The sequence below is a fragment of the Elgaria multicarinata genome, chromosome 10 (genome assembly GCF_023053635.1).
Source record: "Elgaria multicarinata webbii isolate HBS135686 ecotype San Diego chromosome 10, rElgMul1.1.pri, whole genome shotgun sequence".
Taxonomy (NCBI): domain Eukaryota; kingdom Metazoa; phylum Chordata; class Lepidosauria; order Squamata; family Anguidae; genus Elgaria; species Elgaria multicarinata.
In genome coordinates, this window is record NC_086180.1 from 9,306,171 (window position 1) to 9,327,903 (window position 21,733).

General features: G+C 46.8%; 1 protein-coding gene and 1 pseudogene across 2 annotated transcripts in view; both read left to right on the top strand.

The window, feature by feature from the left end:
* The window catches only part of CTNNA2 (catenin alpha 2), a 695,903-nt gene that overhangs the window by 551,027 nt on the left and 123,143 nt on the right, over window positions 1-21,733 (top strand). For both annotated transcript variants that reach the window (XM_063135156.1, XM_063135157.1), the window contains exons 9-10: window positions 17,779-17,871; window positions 18,178-18,334. In XM_063135156.1, the coding sequence (XP_062991226.1) occupies window positions 17,779-17,871; window positions 18,178-18,334 (250 nt within the window). The remainder of the gene's footprint in view (window positions 1-17,778; window positions 17,872-18,177; window positions 18,335-21,733) is intronic.
* On the top strand, window positions 8,216-8,334 carry LOC134405208 (5S ribosomal RNA; annotated as a pseudogene).

Sequence of the window (21,733 nt, forward strand, 5' to 3'; positions counted from 1 at the left end):
ATAAGCGTAGCTAGGCTATCTTTGTCCAGATTAGGGCGTAGTTGGTATATCAACCTAAGCTGATAAAAGGTGCTCTTTGCCACTGAGTTCACCTGTGCCTCAAGTGACAGTTCTGGATCCAAGAGCACCCCCAAACTACGGACCTGATCCTTTAGGGAGAGTGCAACCCCGTTCAGGACAGGGCAAACATCACCTCGCCGGACAGATGAACCACCAGCTAACAGTACCTCATGCTTTCAGTTGCTCTTTTATAATAACTTGCAGTGCTGTCCTATGCATGTTACTTGGAAGTAAGACCTATTTAGCTCAATGGAGCGTACTCCTTAGTAAGTGTGAGGTTTTGGGACTTTTAAAAGGCAATTATCAGAAGACACAAAAGTGATATTTATCTATATATATTTGTTAAAGTTTGAGGCACCAATAGTATGTGATTTTGTATGTGATTGACAAAAGCTTTGTTGTGAACTGCCCAGAGAGCTTCAGCTATTGGGCGGTATAGAAATGTAATAAATAAATAAATAATCAAGATTTTTTTAAAAATAACAACAACACCTATCTTGCCGGTCATCCTCTCATGCGCAGTCGGCCCTTTAAAAGCTGTTTTTTTAAAAAATAGCGGGCGCGACGGCTCTCTTCTTGAGCTTTTCACGCCTTGCGTGTAAACGAGGGCAAGATCTCGCATTATCCATAACGCGAGGTATCCCCTCCTCTTCCCCGGATTTTCACTTAGGTCTAGCAAAGGCCTAAGTGTGGTCGCACCATAGATTTGCGTAAGGGCAGTATGATACCGGCCGTTTTATTCTCAGTTCCTTTTCTTATAATGTCTAACATGGAGTTTGCCTTCTTTACACTCATTCCATTGAAAGATCAGGACCTCCAGCTATTGCAACAGGGAGTTTGTGCTTCATAAAGGAACCCTGGAAATGAGCGGAATTGCACATTTCTGGATCAGGTCAGGTCCATGGAGTTCCCTTTTGCAGGCTGATCTGCCCCATTCCAGAAATGAGTGTTTCTGCTCATTTCCTGTTCCTTTACAAAGTCCTAACTCCCAGTTGTGGTAGTGAATGGGTCCCGCTGGTGCCGGGGTTTGATAAGATACTGCCCTATAACTCGAAATGAAATTATTGAAAAAATCAAACAGAGATAGCAAAATTAACCTTTTAGCAGAACATCCTTTTTTAAAAATCTTTGAGCCCATATGACCAATTATATATCTGCCAATTAGTATTTTCTTTCCCATTTTGTGCCAAATAGGGTTGGTTGCTGAGTATTTCTTTTAGTTATGCTTATTAGAAAATCATTATGAAAATTGCATTTAGCCTATCTGAAATTTATTATTTTTATTATTATTTTTTATTATTATTTGCTTGTTTAAGCACCACAAGAAAAGCCATCTAATCAGAAGGCTTTGAAACAGAGAGAAAGGAAACACAATTATGTGCGAATGCTCTTATGTATTTACGAGCTAATAATGCAACTTTGAAAAAGGTAATCTGCTTTCATGAGTTAAAGTGCAAATCTCTGAGGACTAGGATAATATGTGAGGCCTAATCAGTAATATTATCCCCCCTTGCAGTCCTTAATCAGGTAGACCATATGGCTTGGTTTACTGCTCAGTTGAAAATTTGTACAGTTCCGTTAGCTCCGCAGTAAAGATTAAACTGTAGCCCAAATGCAGAAAAATGTGGACTTTGGATGAGAGATCCTTTAATTTTGGGATATGAATTCTGTTTATTCAAATAATTAAGTGCCATCTCCAGGATTCAAGGCAGTAAGCCTGTGTGCACCAGTTGCTGGGGTACATGGGCAGGAGTGTGCGGTTGTCCTGCTTGTCCATCCCTGGCCGATGGCTGCCTGGCCACTGTGTGAACAGAGTGCTGGACTAGATGGACCCTCGGTCTGATCCAGCAGGGCTCTTCTTATGTTCTTAACATTCCTTTGCATATTTAGACAGAAAAAGCCCAACAGCTCCCAGTGTTCCCCAGCCAGGGTGGCTAGGAAATGCTGTGAATTGTAGGACTTTTTCCTGTGTAAGCATGCATAGGATTTAGGGTGACCGTATTTGGGAAACCAAAAAAGAGGACACCCAGGGCCTTGCTAGACGAGGCCTTAGCGCGCCTTGAGAGCCGGTTTCCCTGCTGTGCGTCCATGTGACGCACAGGGGAATCCGGCCCCAGGCCACACTGAAGCCTCCTCTAACGCGCCATAAGCGAAGTCGCTTATGGCGCGCCTTTTCTGCAGCTCCGGCCTGAGACCGGGGTTGCAGAACGTCTAGAGACTTCCGTGGCTTTTTGCGGCTACTCGCTTACTCGCGAGTAGCCGCAAAAAGCCGTGGACTGGGCACAGCGCTGAGCGCTGTGCCCATCGGCCGGGGGTGGGACACACGGAGGGAGAAAGGAGCACAGACGACACGGGACACACGGAGGGAGAAGGGAGCACAGACGACACGGGACACATGGAGGGAGAGGGGAGCACAGACGACACGGGACACACGGAGGGAGAAGGGAGCACAGACGACACGGGACACATGGAGGGAGAGGGGAGCACAGACGACATGGGACACACGGAGGGAGAGGGGAGCACAGACGACACGGGACACACGGAGGGAGAGGGGAGCACAGACGACACGGGACAAACGGAGGGAGAAGGGAGCACAGACGACACGGGACACACGGAGGGAGAGGGGAGCACAGACGACACGGGACACATGGAGGGAGAGGGGAGCACAGACGACACGGGACACACGGAGGGAGAGGGGAGCACAGACGACACGGGACAAACGGAGGGAGAAGGGAGCACAGATGACACGGGACACACGGAGGGAGAAGGCATGGGAAGGGATCAGGACCGGATGGGGGGGGGTTTAAGTAAAAAAAAAGTCTTACCTTCTCCGGAGTCTTCGGGGCGCACGTGGCCCCTTTAACAACAACAAAAAAAAATGGCCGACGCTGCAGGGCTTCCATCGTCCCTGCGCCTCGGCCGTCTAGGAGGCTGGGCGGCGCGCGTTAAAGTTAGCGCGCCGTCGCCCCGCCTCCCTGCCGGCTTATCCCGGCAGGTCTAGCAACGCCCCCAGTGGGAGTGCCAGGAAAGCACACTTTTTGGGTCCTCTGGGAAAAGTGTCATTTCCCAGACCATTAGTGTGTGTGTGTGTGGGGGGGGGGGATTAATGTGCTTTCTAGAGGCCCCCAAAAGTGCACTTCCCCTCTCCAACTCCAATCGGGGCCTTAAATCCAAACCCCCTCCCCCCAGTGCTCCAATGTCCAGGAATGACAACACTTTCCCCTTTAAGGCCTCAATTGGAGCTTGGTGGGGTGTGGCGTTACCCCACAATTGAGTATCTTGTTTACATCTAGATTAGTATGTCTAGTAAGTATGGAATGTCAGAACTGAGCGGGTGTGGTTTATGATGTAATAGGTGGGAGGGGGAAAGGAGTATATAAGGAGAGTGTTGGGGGTTTGTGAGGTGTATGAGTCTGAGGCCTTAGCTAGACCTAAGGTTTATCCCAGGATCATCCCGGGGTTACACAGGATATCCCGGGACCAGGCAGGGACGACCCCATGATAAACCTTAGTTCTAGCTAAGGCCTGAGTGTGTGTGAGGAGAGTAAGAAGAGTTTAGATCCTAGGGACTTAGGATTGGTGTGAAGAGAGTGAGGCGGTTGGTGTGTGGAGAGTTTAGATCAGGCAGGCTTGACAGCATTTTATTTTGATTTAAAGCTTTTAAACAACAAACTTATTTTTATTTTGTTAGCTACCAAATGCCACGTGTCAGCTTGGCATTATTTACCTGCCTTACAGTTATTAAACACCCACACCAGAGTATTCCCACAGTATATTTTTGAGAGATCCTATATTAAACCTGTTTCCCTCATAGCTAGGGGAAAGGTTTTCATTAACCCTCAGGTTTTCCGGAGGTGGTTCTTGGCCTGAGAAGGGTTTATGTGGCAGGCCTAGTGTAAGGGTCCGTTATGTTGCAGAGGGGGAAGGAGGCACCTCCAGAAAGCAAACATGAAATACATAGCTTGGCTCCAAGACCCACCATCACCACTCTAAGGCCTTAGCTAGACCTAAGGATTATCCCAGGCAAATGGAGGGGTCATCCCTGCCTTCTCCCGGGATCCCCTGTGTGTCATTTGGATGCACAGGGACAATCCAGGGATATAGGCCTGGTCTAGCCATGGCCTCAAAAGGGTGTGGGTTAGGATTCTGTGAAGAGAAGTAGAGAATTGAAGTGTATGATAGTGTGAGAGGCAGATACAGTATAGGAAGGCTTAGTGCGGGTTATTGACATTGAGAACAGTAGTATTGTATGGTGCAACCTTGTGAGAACGAACTGACAGCACCCAATACTCTTAGAGCCTTGTAACCATACACATTTGAACTGAGGAAACCGATAAGCTTATGTGCATGCACTTACTTATGTTAATACATTCCAATTAATTAAAGCGACTGGTGTGGTCTGTGGAGGCGTGACTGAGGAAAAGTTGCCGGTCCTGGTCCCAACATAAATATTTTATAGAACCATTGACCATAAAATGCATACCTTCCCACTGCCCTCTGCACAGTAAGAACAACCATGGAAGTCCTATTGTGTATCCTTCCATCTCAGGATGTGTGGTGAGACAAAGACCTAAGGATTATCCCAGGCAAATGGAGGGGTCATCCCTGCCTGCTCCCAGGATCCCCTGTGTGTCATTTGGACGCACACGGATGATCCTGGGACAATCCTGGGTTATAGGCCTGGTCTAGCCATGGCCTAAGATTACCACAAGTGTTCTGCATCCATCCAGTTATGCCGCACGCACACCTACGCTGGACCAGTGTACCACAATGCCTCTAAATCAAAACAAGTTAATGTCATATATAATGTCGACCGCACGATGATTCCAATCATCTCTCACTTGATTATAAAATAAAATAAAATAAAACAAACCCAAAACCCAGAGGCTCTGCTGCAATTTGGCACAGTGCTAATCTTTTCCATGTCACAGCAAGAGTTGGAAATAATTGGGCATGACTTTAAAGTACTGTGAACTTCTCCGGGATGGTTCCTTGTGCAATTTCAAGCATTGTTCTTTGGTTGTGTGGGAGGTAGGCTTGAAATGTGTCCCCTTAACACGTTGGGGCTGTTTAAGCCTCTTGTTTCACTGCCTCTGGATATTCGTTCTATGTTATATTTTCAATATGGAGGGGGGGGGAAGGAATGTACAGAACTGTTAAGGAAATGTTGTGTGTGATATGTGTGTGTGTGTGTGTGTGTGTGTGTGTGTGTGTGTGTAATCTAACTCAACTCTCAGATAAAATATTGAAAAAAGTACCCTCAATTTGAGTGAAGACAGGTAAAAAGAGATAGATGTATGTATTTATCTCTGGCCTTCGCAGAAGGAATCCTGTCAGTTAGATGCTATAAATTTACCTTCTGCAAATAGAAAGAACATGAATGGATACCAGCAGGATGTAAAAAGTATTTATCCGTGTGCCTCCGAAAATAAATCGATCACCTTAATTTCTCGCTGTCGCCCTCCAAGACCATTTCTCCATCCTCCCACATTGGTGCAGGGACAGGGCCTGTTTCTAATGATGGGTTTGCGATGTACGTCCCTTAATCCACAGAAAACTTTATGTATTTGAATGAGAGATGCCCAGAGAGCATGCTGGGCCTGTTAAAAGCTTCGGATCTCATAACACTCACCACAAACGAGAGGGAAGGATTGCGAAATCCCAAACTCTTCCTTCGCTCCAGCTAAGATGTGAACTAGAGATGAATGCCTGGCTTTCCTCCAAAATGGCAGCTTGGTGAGGTCAGGAGAAGCTGTGTTGGGATCTCCCCTGACCAGGTAAAGCTGTCAATGGCAGCCGGAGATTGGGAAAGCTTGCAAGCATCCCATGATACCTGGCTGGCTTTAACTGTTCTGTCCTCAAAAAAATGCTGGTGGAAGAAGTTTGGCTACCTTCCAGGCAAGATAGTCCTCAGTGGTGGAGGGGCTTCGTCCACACCAGTGCTTTTTGCCCTACAGTCTCATTCATCCCCCCACCCTTTACAGCACAATCCTCTACATGGCAGCTCAGAAGTAAATCCCATTGAGTTAAATGGGATTTAAGCAAATACAGGATTGTAGCCTCAATCTAAGGCTAGACCGGTCCGCTGCTTTTCCCGGCTACTGCACTTATGCGCGAGTAGCTGGGAAAAGCGGCGGATGGACCGCAGTGCTCCCAACCCCCCCCCATGTCCCCAGCCTCTGTTTCCCACCCACCCCATGTCCCCGGCCTGTGTTAGCCTCCACTGCCGAGTCACAGGCCTCACAGGCCGGCGACATGGCAGTGCTGGGCATCACAGGCCGGGAACTTGGCAGTGGAGGCCAACTCAGGCCGGGGACATGGGGTGGGTGGGAAACGGAGGCTGGGGACATGGGGGTGGCAGGAAACAGAGGCTGGGGTCATGGGAGGGCAGGAAATGGAGGCCGGGGAGATCAGGGCGAATTGCGGCCCAGGGGACATAGGGGGGGAATTGCGGGAGGGGGAACATCAGGCGGGGGAAGGAGAATGGGGGCGGGCGGAGGATCAGGGGGTGGGGGAAGGACAATTTTTAAAAACCCTACTTACCTTTCCTGCCTCCTGCCGCTTTAAAAATTTAAAAAATGGTGGCCACGACGGCTCTCCTCCAGAACTCATCGCGGCTCACGTGTGCGTAAGGGTGAGATCTCGCGTTAGTCATAACTCGAGGTCTCCCCTCCTCTCCCCCGGATTTTTGACTGGGTCTAGCAAGGCCCTAAGGCTATGCCAGCCATTTATTCCAGAATAGTGTTGAGGTCGTCCCTACCATGCCACATGACGTTCACCTACTCCTGCGGTGATCTAGGGATGACCCCTCAGCTTTCCCGGGATATCAATCACAGCTTTTGTCACAGTTTTTTGGGCTCTCTCACAAAAATCCCAAAATCTGCAGCTGGTGTGCCCCCTTCACAAAGTTTTTACTGTTCGGTGTGAGCGCCCGGCTTGGTGAACAGCCTACCTGCTGTCAGGGGCACGTCCAGTGGTTTTGTACATGTATGGGTGTAGGCATCTGCCATTTTCAGCACATTTTTTGATCGGTAATCAAAACGTGCTTTGGTGCTGATTGTATGTATTTTTTAACACAATCATAACAATGCACAGGAGCGCATGTTCAACACAATTGAAAGCCCTATGAAGAGAGGTGGAAACAACTGGGCATGTTTAGCCTGGAGAAGAGGAGATTGAGGGGAGACATGATAGCACTCTTTAAAGACTTGAAAGGTTGTCACAGAGAGGAAGGCCAGGATCTCTTTTTGATCCTCCCAGAGTGCAGGATACGGAATAACGGGCTCAAGTTAAAGGAAGCCAGATTCCAGCTGGACATCAGGAAAAACTTCTTGACTGTTAGAGCAGTACGACAATGGAACACATGACCTAGGGAGGATTGTGGGCTCTCCAACCCTAGAGGCCTTCAAGAGGCAGCTGGACAACCATCTGTCAGGGATGCTTTAGGGTGGATTCCTGCATTGAGCAGGGGGTTGGACTCGATGGCCTTATAGGCCCCTTCCAACTCTACTAGTCTATGATTTTATGATTCTATGATTCAGTACCAATCCCTCCCCTCCGCTTTTCTGTGAATTTGTGGTGGTGCACATCTTGGAGGAGTTATTATAAAATAATAATCCACGCCCCGTACCCACCTGTCCAGTCCCACCCACTTTTCCCAATGCACATTCGGAACCACCATCACGGGGCACACCTCCTCCCACTACGGTTCTCCTTTACTCATCGGAAACTTCCCTCTCGTGTGTCCCATGAGCGATGATTACAGAAGCAGGAAACCTCGCAGTTATCCCTCCTCCGTTGTGAAAAGGCTGTAGGTGCAGATTAGGCCTAACAGAGCCACGAGTGATTCCTGACTCTCACATACATCATTAAGTGCCATTTTCCATGGTAAAAAGGGGGGATAGAAATGAAATAAACAAATAAATGGGAAGAAGGTTTAATTTGGATCTGCTAAGGAATGAGCCGAATTGTTTCTGAGCTAATCTAAAGCAAGCTATGAGGGGCTCGTCCAGCTCTTGTTTCACACTGGAATCCTCTTCCATCCATGCTGTCTTTAACGTTGTGGGGAACTTCATGTGGACCTCTGGGGCAGAGGGGTTAGTCTCTTAAATGAGATAGACCTTCTCAAACCTGCTGGAAACCTGACCCAGAAGTCCCTTACAGCCATACTACCTTGAACATGCCCGATCTTGTCTGATCTCGGAAGCTAAGCAGGGTCAGACCTGGTTAGTACTTCCATGAGAGACTGCCTGGGAATAGCGGGTTATGTAAGTTTTAAGATTGAGGGGAGACATGATAGCACTCTTCAAATACTTAAAAGGTTGTCACACAGAGGAGGGCCAGGATCCCTTCTCGATCATCCCAGAGTGCAGGACACGGAATAACGGGCTCAAGTTGCAGGAAGTCAGATTCCAGCTGGACATCATGAAACACTTCCTGACTGTTAGAGCAGTACGACAATGGGACCAGTTACCTAGGGAGGTTGTGGGCTCTCCCACACTAGAGGCTTTCAAGAGGCAGCTGGACAACCATCTGTCAGGGATGCTTTAGGGTGGATTCCTGCATTGAGCAGGGAGTTGGACTCGATGGCCTTGTAGGCCCTTTCCAACTCTGCTATTCTATGATTCTATGATTCTAAGTCCTTTGCCTTAAATAGCTATGGACGGCATGTGTTTGCTCAGTTGCCTCACTGTTGCCAAAAGGCACAAGTCACAATAAATGGGTTGGCCAACATCATTTCTTTTATTTCTGACAGATGTGCCTTGGTGTCCGAGGTCATCACGGCCAAAGGGGGGCAGCTGTCCCCCATGTCCCCTTCATCATTCTCATTCATAGGTGTGCACAGTGCATTTCATTAGGGTGCGCACCCAGGTTTTAATTTTTTTATTTTTTAAAGGTGAATATTTATTGAATATTCAGTCATAAAGGACATTGTTTTTATTCATTTATTCATTAAACACTGTAGACACTGATGCCTTACTCCATGTTTGGCTTGCCTCACTGCGGGAGGGCCGTTGCAGGGTTGGAATGAGGAGATGATTCTCAAGCCCCAGCATTGGGGGGCGGCTTTGTGCGGCTTTGGAGGAAGAGCTTACAAGGCAATATTGGCCTTCTTCCTTTTCGCGCCTGCTGCCATGAACAATGGTGTGCTATTGGGTTGGGCAGTGGAGCAGCTGGAGGGCAGTTGGAGAACCATTCCCACTGCGTCTGGACGCCCTCTGGATCCCTACTCAATGGCTCCTCAATTCGGCACTTATTGATTGAGACATTAGGGTGTGCCTGGGCACACCTGGCACACCCCTTGCGCACGCCTATGTCCTCCAATGATGTTACCAAAATGCCTACATGGATCAAAATGCAAAGTTGCCTCGTTCATAGCGTTTCAATGCAGTATGCATTGAATGTGATTTCCTTCAAATACGATTTCTACAGCTCAGAATGGGAAATGAGATTCTGCACATCTGTAGGACATGTTTATTCATTGAGGGGTGAAGTTCTGCCTTCGCTGTTTGGAAGCCTCTGAACTCGTCGGCTTCTGAGATTCTTGGGCTTTGCTGGGCTGAAGTTGGAGGGGCAGGAGGGGCAGCAGAGGCAATCTTCACACACATATATTTAAGCGCATGCGGCATCTCGCCAAGTAACTTGATGCAACTAGAGTTGGAAGATAAAATGCATCTCTGTGCCAAAGTACCTGGCGAAATTGGGCTCTAAATTAGTATTCAGTAAGTGGCTGTAGTTGCTAAATGTGTACCTTTTGTAAGGCTGATTCAACAAAAGAGTGGGGAAAAAGGCCTTTTTTATTATTATTAGAAGGTCTCAGAGATTAGCTCTGCAACTGGACAGCTGGCTCAGCTAAGAAAACCAAGTCCATGGAAGGGCGGTTTAAAACTAAAACCAAAAACCAAACCATTCACAAAAGGATATAGAAGGCAAAAAGCTTCAGGTAAGTATTGAGTAGGTGTTGAATATATGCACTGATGATGCTAAGGAGAAAGTTAGAGGCTTGGCAGAGATGATGGAGCCTCATTGATCCCCATTTGGAGGAAAGTGTTCTAGTGTAGACCTGATTCATCTTGAGTTGAGGGCAACTCAAAACGTACCTTTTCCTGTTTAAAAATGTGCACCCTCTCCAAAGGCTTAAACATGAATATGGAGATTTGGGCGTGGGGGAGGGGAGGCTTGCACACTTGCACATATGCTTAGATTCACACCTGCGCTTTTTGGAAATGTGCACTCACACTAGTGCACACTTTTGAATGTGAATGAAAGTTCAGGAAATTGCAAAAGAAATCCCTAGAATTGGGTTCCTGCTCACATTCTCATGCGAGGTCATAAATGGGGCATGTTCATACATCCCTAATTTTACATACGCATCTGAAAACAAGAGACTTGTGTCCCACCTGGTCTTCACAACCCGTCAGAAGTGAGCAAAATCCATTACATTTGTTCTGTTGTGAACTCTTTTAAGGCTTTTTAGCTCCTGGGTTGCCAATCTAGAAATGGGAGTATATTTGCAGGAAATGGAAGTGGAATTAACAACCCATTAAAAACGTACAGGTGGGATTCTCCATCTTTACATCCCATTATTAATGAAGAACACAAAATACTTTGGGTAGGAGCTTCTCTCAAAACTAGCCTGCTCCCCCATACTTATTTTAGGGCAGAATCCTATGAAGATAGACAGGAGCTGAGCATCCAGTGCAGGGCAGCTGGAATGCAGAGGTGATCCTCGCCTCTGCTCTCCAGCCACCATGCGTTTCTGCTAGACAGGTGATTTTGCCCATCTAGCAGCAGCGTTGCTCCAGTCTCCACCCTCCCCGCACACAGGAATACCTCCTTTCCCCTGACTGTGCTCCATTTACTAAGTGTGGGAATGTAGCCAGTGCAGTTCTCTCTGTGATGGCTATGAAATGGGCAGGGAACACGATTTCCTGGCTCCGAGTTTGGAGCCAGGCTCTGACCTCGTAGCCAGGAAAACAAACCATGCTACCTCCGCCCCAAGACACTGACTAGAGGCCATAGGGTTGTTGTCTTAATATCTTAAAACAATACACTGTCTAGCTTTATCAAAATTATAATCCACGTTGCTTCAACTGCAAGCCAAGGTATGAGAACATACGTGAGGTCTAACTTGAGCACCGTGGATTTAAAGACGTACTTTCTACGTATGGAGAAAGAGGAACCCAAGATTGCCCACCAGTGATGCAGTAAGAAAGCTCCACTTCTATTAGGGTGCTGCCAACTTGATGCTTCTATCGCTATTTCAAGGTACCTATTACGGTGCCACTAAAACGGCTTTCAGATTACATCCAGTGTGCCTGAGAGGAGGTAAGACATATAGCGCTTTTTTTAGCCTTAGGACAATTCTTTCATCTCGATGATCGTAAAAGGAGGGGAAAGGAAGCTTGAAAGATGGTTTATTTTGTAATACATGAAGCCCCCTTTTTTATCTGAACTTGAATGTTCCATGTGTTCTAAGGCCTGTACTATATATTTCATAGAATCATAGAATAGCAGAGTTGGAAGGGGCCTACAAGGCCATCAAGTCCAACCCCCTGCTCAATGCAGGAATCCACCCTAAAGCATCCCTGACAGATGGTTGTCCAGCTGCCTCTTGAAGGCCTCTAGTGTGGGAGAGCCCACAACCTCACCAGGCAACTGATTCCATTGTCGTACTGCTCTAATAGTCAGGAAGTTTTTCCTGATGTCCAGCTGGAATCTGGCTTCCTGTAACTTGAGCCCGTTATTCCATGTCCTGCACTCTGGGAGGATCGAGAAGATATCCTGGCCCTCCTCTGTGTGACAACCTTTTAAGTATTTGAAGAGCGCTATCATGTCTCCCCTCAGTCTTCTCTTCTCCAGGCTAAACATGCCCAGTTCTTTCAGTCTCTCTTCATAGGGCTTTGTTTCCAGACCCCTGATCATCCTGGTTGCCCTCCTCTGAACACGCTGAAGCATCTGAATTTTTGAGTTGAAGCATCTGAATTTTACCCCGGCCTTTGCATCATAGTTACTGCTTTCTGTAGCTTTGGGGGCTTTTTTGATGAAGATTAGGGGGTATTGTTGGATGTACGCAAAACAGCGCCTAAGTAAGCCAGTTGGAGGATGTCCTCTTAAAGGAGCATTTCTGACACGAGCGCTCCAAGGCTCTAAGCGAAAAGCCCGATTCATTTGTCTCCCCTTGAAATAAAAATAAGATCCCTCACGTTTCAATCAAGAGCTCGACCAGGATGTGTCTGGGAGGCTTTCCTTGGCATCTAGAGTGGTTATTGCTTCCATAGGTCCTGGCAGGGTGATGCATGCAAGGCACGTCCTTGACGACAGCGAAGTGGAATGGGGTGGGGGTGGTTTCAAGTTGAACAGATGGATCAGGGCTTCCATGGCACTGCGGATTGGAAACAGGAGCAGATTAATGCCACAAGGGGAGACCAAAGGAATGGCAGAGAGAAACGGGGGCATTCCAACTGATTCATGAATAATTTCCAACTGGTAGCTTTGCCTCCAGGCACAATAAATAAAACTAAAGCAGAATGTTTATTAAATGCATGTTTGCTTTAATAGAGAATTAGAATTTGGAGTCAAGGAACTCTGCAGACATCCAAGCCGAATCTGGCTTGATTTTATAAATGCCTCTCACTCAACCCCATTGGTTTTGTTTTTTAGGTTTTTTTTTTCTTAATTTATTTGTTAGTAACTTTTGTATTAAAAAGTTTGCAGGCCAAGTTTCCTTCCTCTGAGACCTCAGTTGTCACAAAACGAGAAGGGTTGCACATATTTTGGGGAGGGGGGGCACACAGTACCACACTACCTGGAAGCAGTGGGGGCTGGTGGCTCCGATGTCAGTGGGGCGGTGAAACTGCTCTGGGTTTCAGTCAGAACCAGTCAGGGCCAGGATCTCTTCTCGATCCTCCCAGAGTGCAGGACACTGAATAACGGGCTCAAGTTAAAGGAAGCCAGATTCCAGCTGGAAATCAGGAAAAACTTCCTGACTGTTAGAGCAGTACGACAATGGAATCAGTTCCCTAGGGAGGTTGTGGGCTCTCCCACACTAGAGGCCTTCAAGAGGCAGCTGGACAACCATCTGTCAGGGACGCTTTAGGGTGGGTTCCTGCATTAAGCAGGGGGTTGGACTCGATGGCCTTGTAGGCCCCATCCAACTCTGCTATTCTATGATTCTATGATTCTATGAGAACACTAATGGAGCTGTCCAAGCCCCTTGTATCGCTCCTTTAAAGTTCTGACTAGTTCTGACTGAAACCCGGAGCGGATTTGCCGCTCCACTGACATCGGAGCCACCAGCCTCCACTGCTTGGAGGGAGAGGAGAAAGTTAACATACTTGTCTGAGAATGATGGGAGTTGCAGTCCAACCCATATGGATGGCACTAGAAGGGAAGGGTGATGTTGACAATCTCCTGAAAGTGTATACAGACACAGCAATTTACAAATAACAGAGTGACATGCAGGCTGTGCAACAGCTTCAAAATCTTAACATTAGCCCTCCTCTGAATCCCACCAACGTGAAACATACATGATGGTGGGATGTGGGGGAGGGCTTTCTCTGTCATGGAATGCCCTCCCCTTGGAGGCCTGACTGGCACTGACACTGGCTTCATTTCGGTGCCAAATTAAAACATGACTCTTTATCCAAGCCTTTGAGGGCTAAATTCTCCATCACACCCATGTTTTCAATAGTTTTTAATTGTTTTTATTGTTTTCAAAAATGTCTACTGGTTTTAATTTGTTAACTGATAAATACTTTTTTAGCTGTGTATATTATGTTTAGATTGTTCTGATTTTATCTGTATGCCGACCTGAGATCCCAGTTATATAGGGCGGGATTATTATTAGGGGTGTGCATGGACCCCCCGATCCTCTTCGTGCCCGATCCGCAAATTGCAGATCGGGCCCACTCCGCCCCGTCTCGATCCGCCTAGGGGCCGCTCCGCTCTGCTGTGGAGCTCCGGCTCCAAATCGGAGCTCCGCAGTGGCGGGGAGTGGCGCCAGGTATGGCCCCCTCCCTCCTCCCCCTTACCTGTGTCCGTCCTGGCCCATCCCAGCTTCACTAGAGCCCGCGACTCAACCAGGAACTGTAGGCGGCCTACACTTCCTGGTTGAACCACGGGCTCTAGTGAAGCTGGAATGGGCTGGAACAGACGCAGATAAGACCCCCCTCCCTCCTCTCCCTTACCTGCATCCGTCCACGGTCCCGCGGCTGCTTCAACTGAGCCTGAGGACTCAACCAGGAAGACCAGGCCGCAGTTGTGGCCTAGTCTTCCTGTTTGAGTCCTCGGGCTCAGTTGAAGCAGCCGCGGGACCATGGACGGATGCAGGTAAGACCCCCCTCCCCCTTGCCCCCTTTACCTGGCTCTGCCACCATCGCTGTATGGGCGGCGGCGGCAGCAGGGCCAGGTAAAAAAAACCTCCCTCCTCTCCCTTACCTGCATCCATCCACGGTCCCACAGCTGCTTCAACTGAGCGCTGCCGCTGGACCGCGGACGGATGCAGGTAAGACCCCCCTCCCCTTTACCTGGCTCTGCTGCCGTCGCCGCATGGGCAGCAGTGACAGCGGCAGGGCCAAGTAAACCCCCCTTACCTTTTTTGCGGAGCTCCGGATCGAGGCGAAGGATCCGCCTTCTCTTCAATCCGCTCCACAACACTCCGTGGCTCCCCCGATCCTCTTCGCCTCCGCCTTAAGGGGAGGCGAAGCCCCCCAATCTGCTCCTGCTTCTCCAGTCCGAGGAGAAGCGGAGCACATCCCTAATTATTATTATTATTATTATTATTGTATATAGCACCATCAATGTACATGGTGCTGTACACAGTAAAAGAATAAAACAGCAACACCCTGCCACATAGGCTTACATTCTAATAAAATCATAATATTTATTTATTTAATTAATTACATTTTTATACCACCCAATAGCCGAAGCTCTCTGGGCAGTTCACAAAAATTAAAACCACGAAAAGCACAACAGAACAATCAACCAACAGTCAAAAAAACACAAATGCAAAATACAATATAAAAAGCACAACCAGGATAAAACCACACAGCAGAAATGGATATAGGTTAAAAAATATGGAATTAAAACAGCCACGTTTAAATTTAAGTTAAATTAGGTGTAAAAATACTGAGAAAATAAAAAGGTCTTCAGCTGGCGACGGAAGGAGTATAGTGTAAGCGCCAGGCGGTCCTCTCTGGGGAGCTCGTTCCACAGCCAGGGTGCCACAGCAGAGAAGGCCCTGCTCCTAGTAGCCACCTGCCTCACTTCCTTTGGCAGGGGCTCACAGTAAGAAAAGGAAGAGAATGCCCCAAATAGGCACAGTGGACAATAAAACTAACAGTGTGAAAGTAAGAACAAAGTCAAGTTCTAAAAGCTGTAAAAAAGAAAAGAAAAGTTTTCAACTGAACTTTAAAAACAGTAATTGGGATAGAAATGTTTTAAAAATAATAAATAAATAACATTGAAAGCGGTTGATGCTCAGTTTGCTGAAGAGGAAGCAACTCATACAGATTTGTTCACAGTAGCACAAATGATGCCACACGGCCATTTCTAATCTACCACGAACTATAATTTGTTGCCATTGCTAAACCCTGTGTGTTAATAAGAGCAAACAATCTGGAATGTCCTGGTGTGGAAATTCAAAAAACGGAATTATACTTGAGGAAGAAGGTACAACCACACAGAAAGGGGAATTAGCAAATCAGTGCTTTTCCCCTCCATGGTGAGAAATATGCTTCTTACTCAGATCCTGTGACTTCAAACATATGCCATTTCAACGGTGGGTTCAATGTTGTCTGAACATGGTACAGATACTCAATGATTTGCGGGTAGTACAGGAGGGATGGTGTCCAGATACATCCATAGGACAGACTACGGGTGGGGTTTTTTTTGGCTAGTATTCTCTTGGAGTCCTGAGAAACACCCTTAAGGCTTTGTGAGTACTCATAGGGAACGTTCATAGAATCATAGAATCATAGAATAGCAGAGTTGGAAGGGGCCTACAAGGCCATCGAGTCTAACCCCCTGCTCAATCCAGGAATCTACCCTACAGCATCCCTGACAAATGGTTGTCCAGCTGCCTCTTGAAGGCCTCTAGTGTGGGAGAGGCCACAACCTTACCAGGCAACTGATTCCATTGTCGTACTGCTCTAACAGTCAGGAAGTTTTTCCTGATGTCCAGCTGGAATCTGGCTTCCTTTAACTTGTGCCTGTTATTCCGTGTCCTGCACTCTGGGAGGATCGAGAAGAGATCCTGGCCCTCCTCTGTGTGACAACCTTTTAAGTATTTGAAGAGTGCTCTCATGTCTCCCCTCAATCTTCTCTTCTCCAGGCTAAACATGCCCAGTTCTCTCGGTCTCTCTTCATAGGGCTTTGTTTCCAGACCCCTGATCACCCTGGTTGCCCTCCTCTGAACAAGCTCCAGCTTGTCTGTGTCCTTCTTGAATTGTGGAGCCCAGAACTGGATGCAATACTCTAGATGAGGCCTAACCAGAGGCGTTCACAAATGGTTGTAAGCGGAAATTGCAGTGGACACAGCATACTGCAAGTTCCCCCCGCCCTTTGATTTTAGCGATGCTTGAGGAAATGGATACCTGTGAATTCCATTGCAAACTGAATGGATTCACACCTAATGTGCGGCTCCTTGGGATTTTCCACTTCTCCAAGTGTTGTGATGCGGTTCTCAGCTCAAAAAGAAGAAGAAAAGAAAAGAGGGAGGGGGGACCAAAATGCATTTAGGGATAATAAAGCTTGAGGATAAAAGACCAGCCTCATGACCCGATGTCCTCTTCTGGCGGTGGCACTTTCTTACGCTAAAAGTAATTTTCCTGGTGCGGCATATGAGATGAATTCTCTTCCATTACCTGTTATCCCCTTTCCTTGTAACCAAGTGTCAAGGGTTTGCACTTTCCTCCCTCGAAGCTGATTGGTGGGAGATTCAGGACAGATAAAAGGAAGGACTTCTTCACAGAGCACATAGTTAAACTATGGAACTCATTACCACAAGTTGTAGTGATGGCCACCAATCTGGATGTCTTTAAATCGGGGTTGGATAAATTCCTGGAGGCAAAGGCTATCCATGGCTACTAGCCCGGATGGTTGTGTGCTACCTCCAGTATTTGAGGCAGTAAGCCTGTATACACTAGATGTTGGGGAATATGGGTGGGAGGGTGCTGTTGCACCATGTCCTGCTTTGTTGATCCTTGGTCAACAGCTGGTTGGCCACTGTGTGAACAGAGTGCTGGACTAGATGGACCCTCGGTCTGATCCAGCAGGGCTCTTCTTACATTCTTATGTTCGATACGTCCGCTCCGAGAGTGCGTTCGACTTGAAAAGCCCAAGGCCCTCTCTCTGTCCCCACCTTTATGTTTTGTGTTCCCTGCACTACATCTGTAGTGATGGCCACCACGTTGGATGTCTTCCCATAGCTGAGAACAAGGAAAGGCATTGTAAAGCAAATCCTTACCAGCACTGTAATCCTTTTCCCTTCTTTGGCCTCACGCACAGTTTGGGAAGCTTGTGTTATAGATTTATGGAGGCTCACAAAAAGCTAAGACTCTAACATACACTTGCTTTTTTCTCCTAGGCATCTTTCCATAAAATAAAATTTTAAAAGTCTCAGTGAAGAACTAATAATAATAATAATAATAATAATAATAATAATAATATATCAATTGCCTGCAAACCTGATTCTTATTCCACTGGTTTTAATTGCAGGTTGCCAATTTGGCCTGTTCAATTTCCAATAACGAAGAAGGTGTAAAATTAGTCCGTATGGCAGCGACCCAGATTGATAGTCTGTGCCCACAGGTAAGCCGCATTTGTGCATGAAAGAAAATATACTTGGAAGCCTTTTGCAGCATTTAGGAGCATAAGGTATTTGACATCGAAAAACACCCGGCACAAAGATTAGAGTTTTGTGCTTTCCATTATAGCGTTGATTGCCTTGCCCAAATAGCGAAAAATGCATTTGTATACCGAGCCTCGCTTAATGAACAGAACGATCAAAGCACACAGCTGTGCTTTTAACGTAGTCTTTAATCAATTTGTTCTTTTCCCTCGAGAAAGGGGTTGGTTTTTTGGTCATTGCTCATAAGAACTGATTCTGACTCATAGGTAATAAATGCGGCGCTCACGTTGGCTGCCAGGCCCCAGAGCAAAGTGGCTCAGGACAACATGGATGTCTTCAAAGACCAGTGGGAGAAGCAGGTGCGGGTCCTCACTGAAGCAGTTGATGACATCACTTCGGTGGATGATTTCCTCTCTGTCTCAGGTATCCCAATCACGACAGTGGCCACATCATCATCATCATCATCATCATCATTTTATTTCTTACCCGCTTCTCCCTTTGGATCGAATAATGAAGAATCGTTCGGTTAATTGCAGCATGTGGTTTCAGAGGCAAAGCCTAAATTTATCATCTGTATTAAGTGGTCAGAGGTATTGGGAATACATACATACAAATGCATGTCTGTGGGTCCAGTGGGGGACATTTTACAATGTGAAACTAACGAAAGACAACATGAGAGGGAAATGTGGGACCGTTCACGTTGGCCAGTCCCCATTAACGATCTCATAGCCCTATTTCAGACAAGCTGAAGTTTCTGGACTGTTTGAAAAGGCAGCCCCATGTGTAATATATTGTAGTAATCCAGACAAGAGGTTACTAGAGTATGGATAACTGTAAGTAGGCTATCTCAGTCCAGGTAAGGATACAGTTGGTATTTCATCCTAAGCTGATAAAACGTGTTAAGTGCCACCGAGTCCACCTGTGACTCTAGTGACACTTCTGGATCCAAGAACACCCCCAACCTGCAAACCCGATCTTTGAGGGACTGTACAACTCCCTCCAGAACAGGTTGAACATCACTTAGCTGGGCAGATGAACCACACATCAACAATATCTCCATCTTGTCTAGATTGAGTCTCAATTTTCCATGGTTCCATTGTTAATCTTTACTATACCCGCTTTTAAGTCTGAGCTGCTTGTAATCTTCCCAGGGGGTCTTCTCTGAACCTTCTCTTCTTATTATTATTATGCGCTCTTTGGAAGGGACGCCAGGAGAACCTGTTCAAAGTAGCATATGGCTAGAGGACAGTGAGGCAATTTAGGAGTTCCCTGGGTCAACCCACTCCAGAGATGGGAACAGTTGAACCATTCCCGCAACTGCTCATTGCTGCATCTCGACATCATCTTAGAATAGGGAAAAAGAAAAAGAAAGGGTTATCTCCCTTGACTCCCTTGAACCTGGCTGGGGAGATACTGGCAGTAGCTGCTGGCTTGAAACCAGCTTTCATGTATGATTACAATTCTGCTGGGATTTCTCAGATCCTGAGTTACATTCATGAGCTTCAGATTATCTGTCAGCTTGAATGCCGGCTACATGTTCTGAACATAGCTGAAAACATCCTGATGATGATGATGATTATGATGATTAGTAGTATACCACCCCATAACTGAAGCTCTCTCTGGGTGGTTTACATAGGTGGTTTACCTCTTCTCCTCCTCCTCCTCCTCCTCCTCCTCCTCCTCCTCCTCCTCCTCCTTCTTCTTGGACTCGTCTTCACTAGCAGCATTCCTGGGCTCCTAACTTGTTAGCAAGAGTGGCTGAATAACTGAGTCCACAAAGTCAAGGTTTTGCAAAGTATATTTCACTTGGTTACAAAAGGCACAAGTGAACTGAACTCTTTCTTATTCTTCTGTACAAGAAGCAGCCCTGGTTACAGGAGCAAAAAATCTTCTTTGACTCTGCCTTGCTAATAGGCAGTGTTCTCTGCACATATCCATAGGAAATGATTCATTTTGCATCCTGGGTGGCCCTTGTTATTTCATTTCTAACACTCTAAGACCATGGCTAGACTAGGCCTATATCCCGGGATTGTCGCGGGATCATCCCAGTACGTCCAAATGACACACAGGGGATCCCGGGAGTAGGCAGGGATGACCCCTCCATTTCCATGGGATAATCCTTAGGTCTAGCTAAGGCCTAAGAGCAGATGGACGCTTTGGAAAAACAACAAAGGCTGCTTCCTGGGAAGGCTCCACCATGCCCCAGTTGTCATCATCATCAGCCATTCCAACAGCCCTACTGATCAGGTGTCTGGAATCAAAGCCCTATGAGCAAAGACTGAAAGAACTGGGCATGTTTAGCCTGGAGAAGATTGAGGGGAGACAGGATAGCACTCTTCAAAGACTTGAAAGGTTGTCACACAGAGGAGGGCCAGGATCTCTTCTAGATCATCCCAGAATGCAGGACACGGAATAATGGGCTCAAGATACAGGAAGCCTGATTCTGGCTGGACATCAGGAAAAACATCCTGACTGTTAGAGCAGTATGACAATGGAACCAATTACCTAGTGAGGTTGTGGGCTCTCCCACACTAGAGGCAGCTGGACAGCCATATGTCAGGTATGCTTTAAGGTGGATTCCTGCATTGAGCAGGGTTTGGACTCGATGGGCTTATAGACCCCTTCCAACTCTACTATCCTATGATTTTATGTGGTGATGGCCACCAATTTGGATGGCTTTAAAAGGGGGCTGGATAAATTCTTGGAGGAGAAGGCTTTCAATAGCTACTACTCTACCTCTAGTATCAGAAGCAGCAAGGCTATGTTTCCCTGTTCCTGGGGAACATGGGTGGGAGGGTGCTGTTGCACCCTTTTCCTGTTTGTGGGTTCCTGATCGACAGCTGGCAGGCCACTGTGTGAACAGAGTGCTGGACTAGATGGACCAGCGATCCAGATGGCTTTTCTTGTGTTCTCGTGTCTCTTCCACTCCTCTCTTTTTATTTTATTTTTGTGGGGGAAGAAGAATGTGAATCAGGCTTCCAAACATAGGAGCCTTTGGATGGAGCGTCCACATTACGTGTTACATCACGCCCATTCTGAAGGGGAGATGTGCACCCAACTCCTGCATTCTGGAAAGAGGTTGTCCTTGGGCCATGTCTTATTTAAGCATGAAGAAACAGCACTCACTGTCTCACGGAGGGATGTGAACCAGCCTTTAAAGACAAATAATTGGGCTTATCACATCGGAGGCTCTTGCTAACCATGACGCAATTCACGATCCAATCAATGGAAATCAGCTATAGCATTGATGGATCCCAGGCCTTGCCCGTCCTTTGTAGCAAGTGTTCAATCTGCAGAAAAGCACTTGGGATAAGTACTTCTTGCAGTGAGAGAATAATCTCTGATCTTTATTCAAACCAAGGGAGAGCCCATCATTTTTTTAAATGACCTTCTACTTCAGAGGCCCCATGTTCTATCTTCCTTTTAAAATCCTTTTCTTAAATGTATTGGCCCAGGTGAATTGCTTTGGAAAGTACAAGCAATTTGAAAACCAGCATAAAAGTTTGCAAAGGAGGAAGTACAGTGACTGTTCTGTTAAGATCAATGGTAAATGTTATTTGTTTTATTTAAAAGATTCATAAGCCACCTTTTAGGGTAAATCCTTGCAAGGCGACATGTAACAAACTTGAAAACCATGAAACACGATTGAACGCTAATAAAACAATGGTAATTAACAGTTAAAACCAAATAGCACCATACGCACCAAGGCACCCAATGAACTCCTATATCTGTTGTAAACAAAGAAAAGAGTTAAATCCCTAGGCAGAGACGGTCTCTCCTTCTCCGGCCCTTTCTAAACCTAAGGATTATCCCAGCAAATGG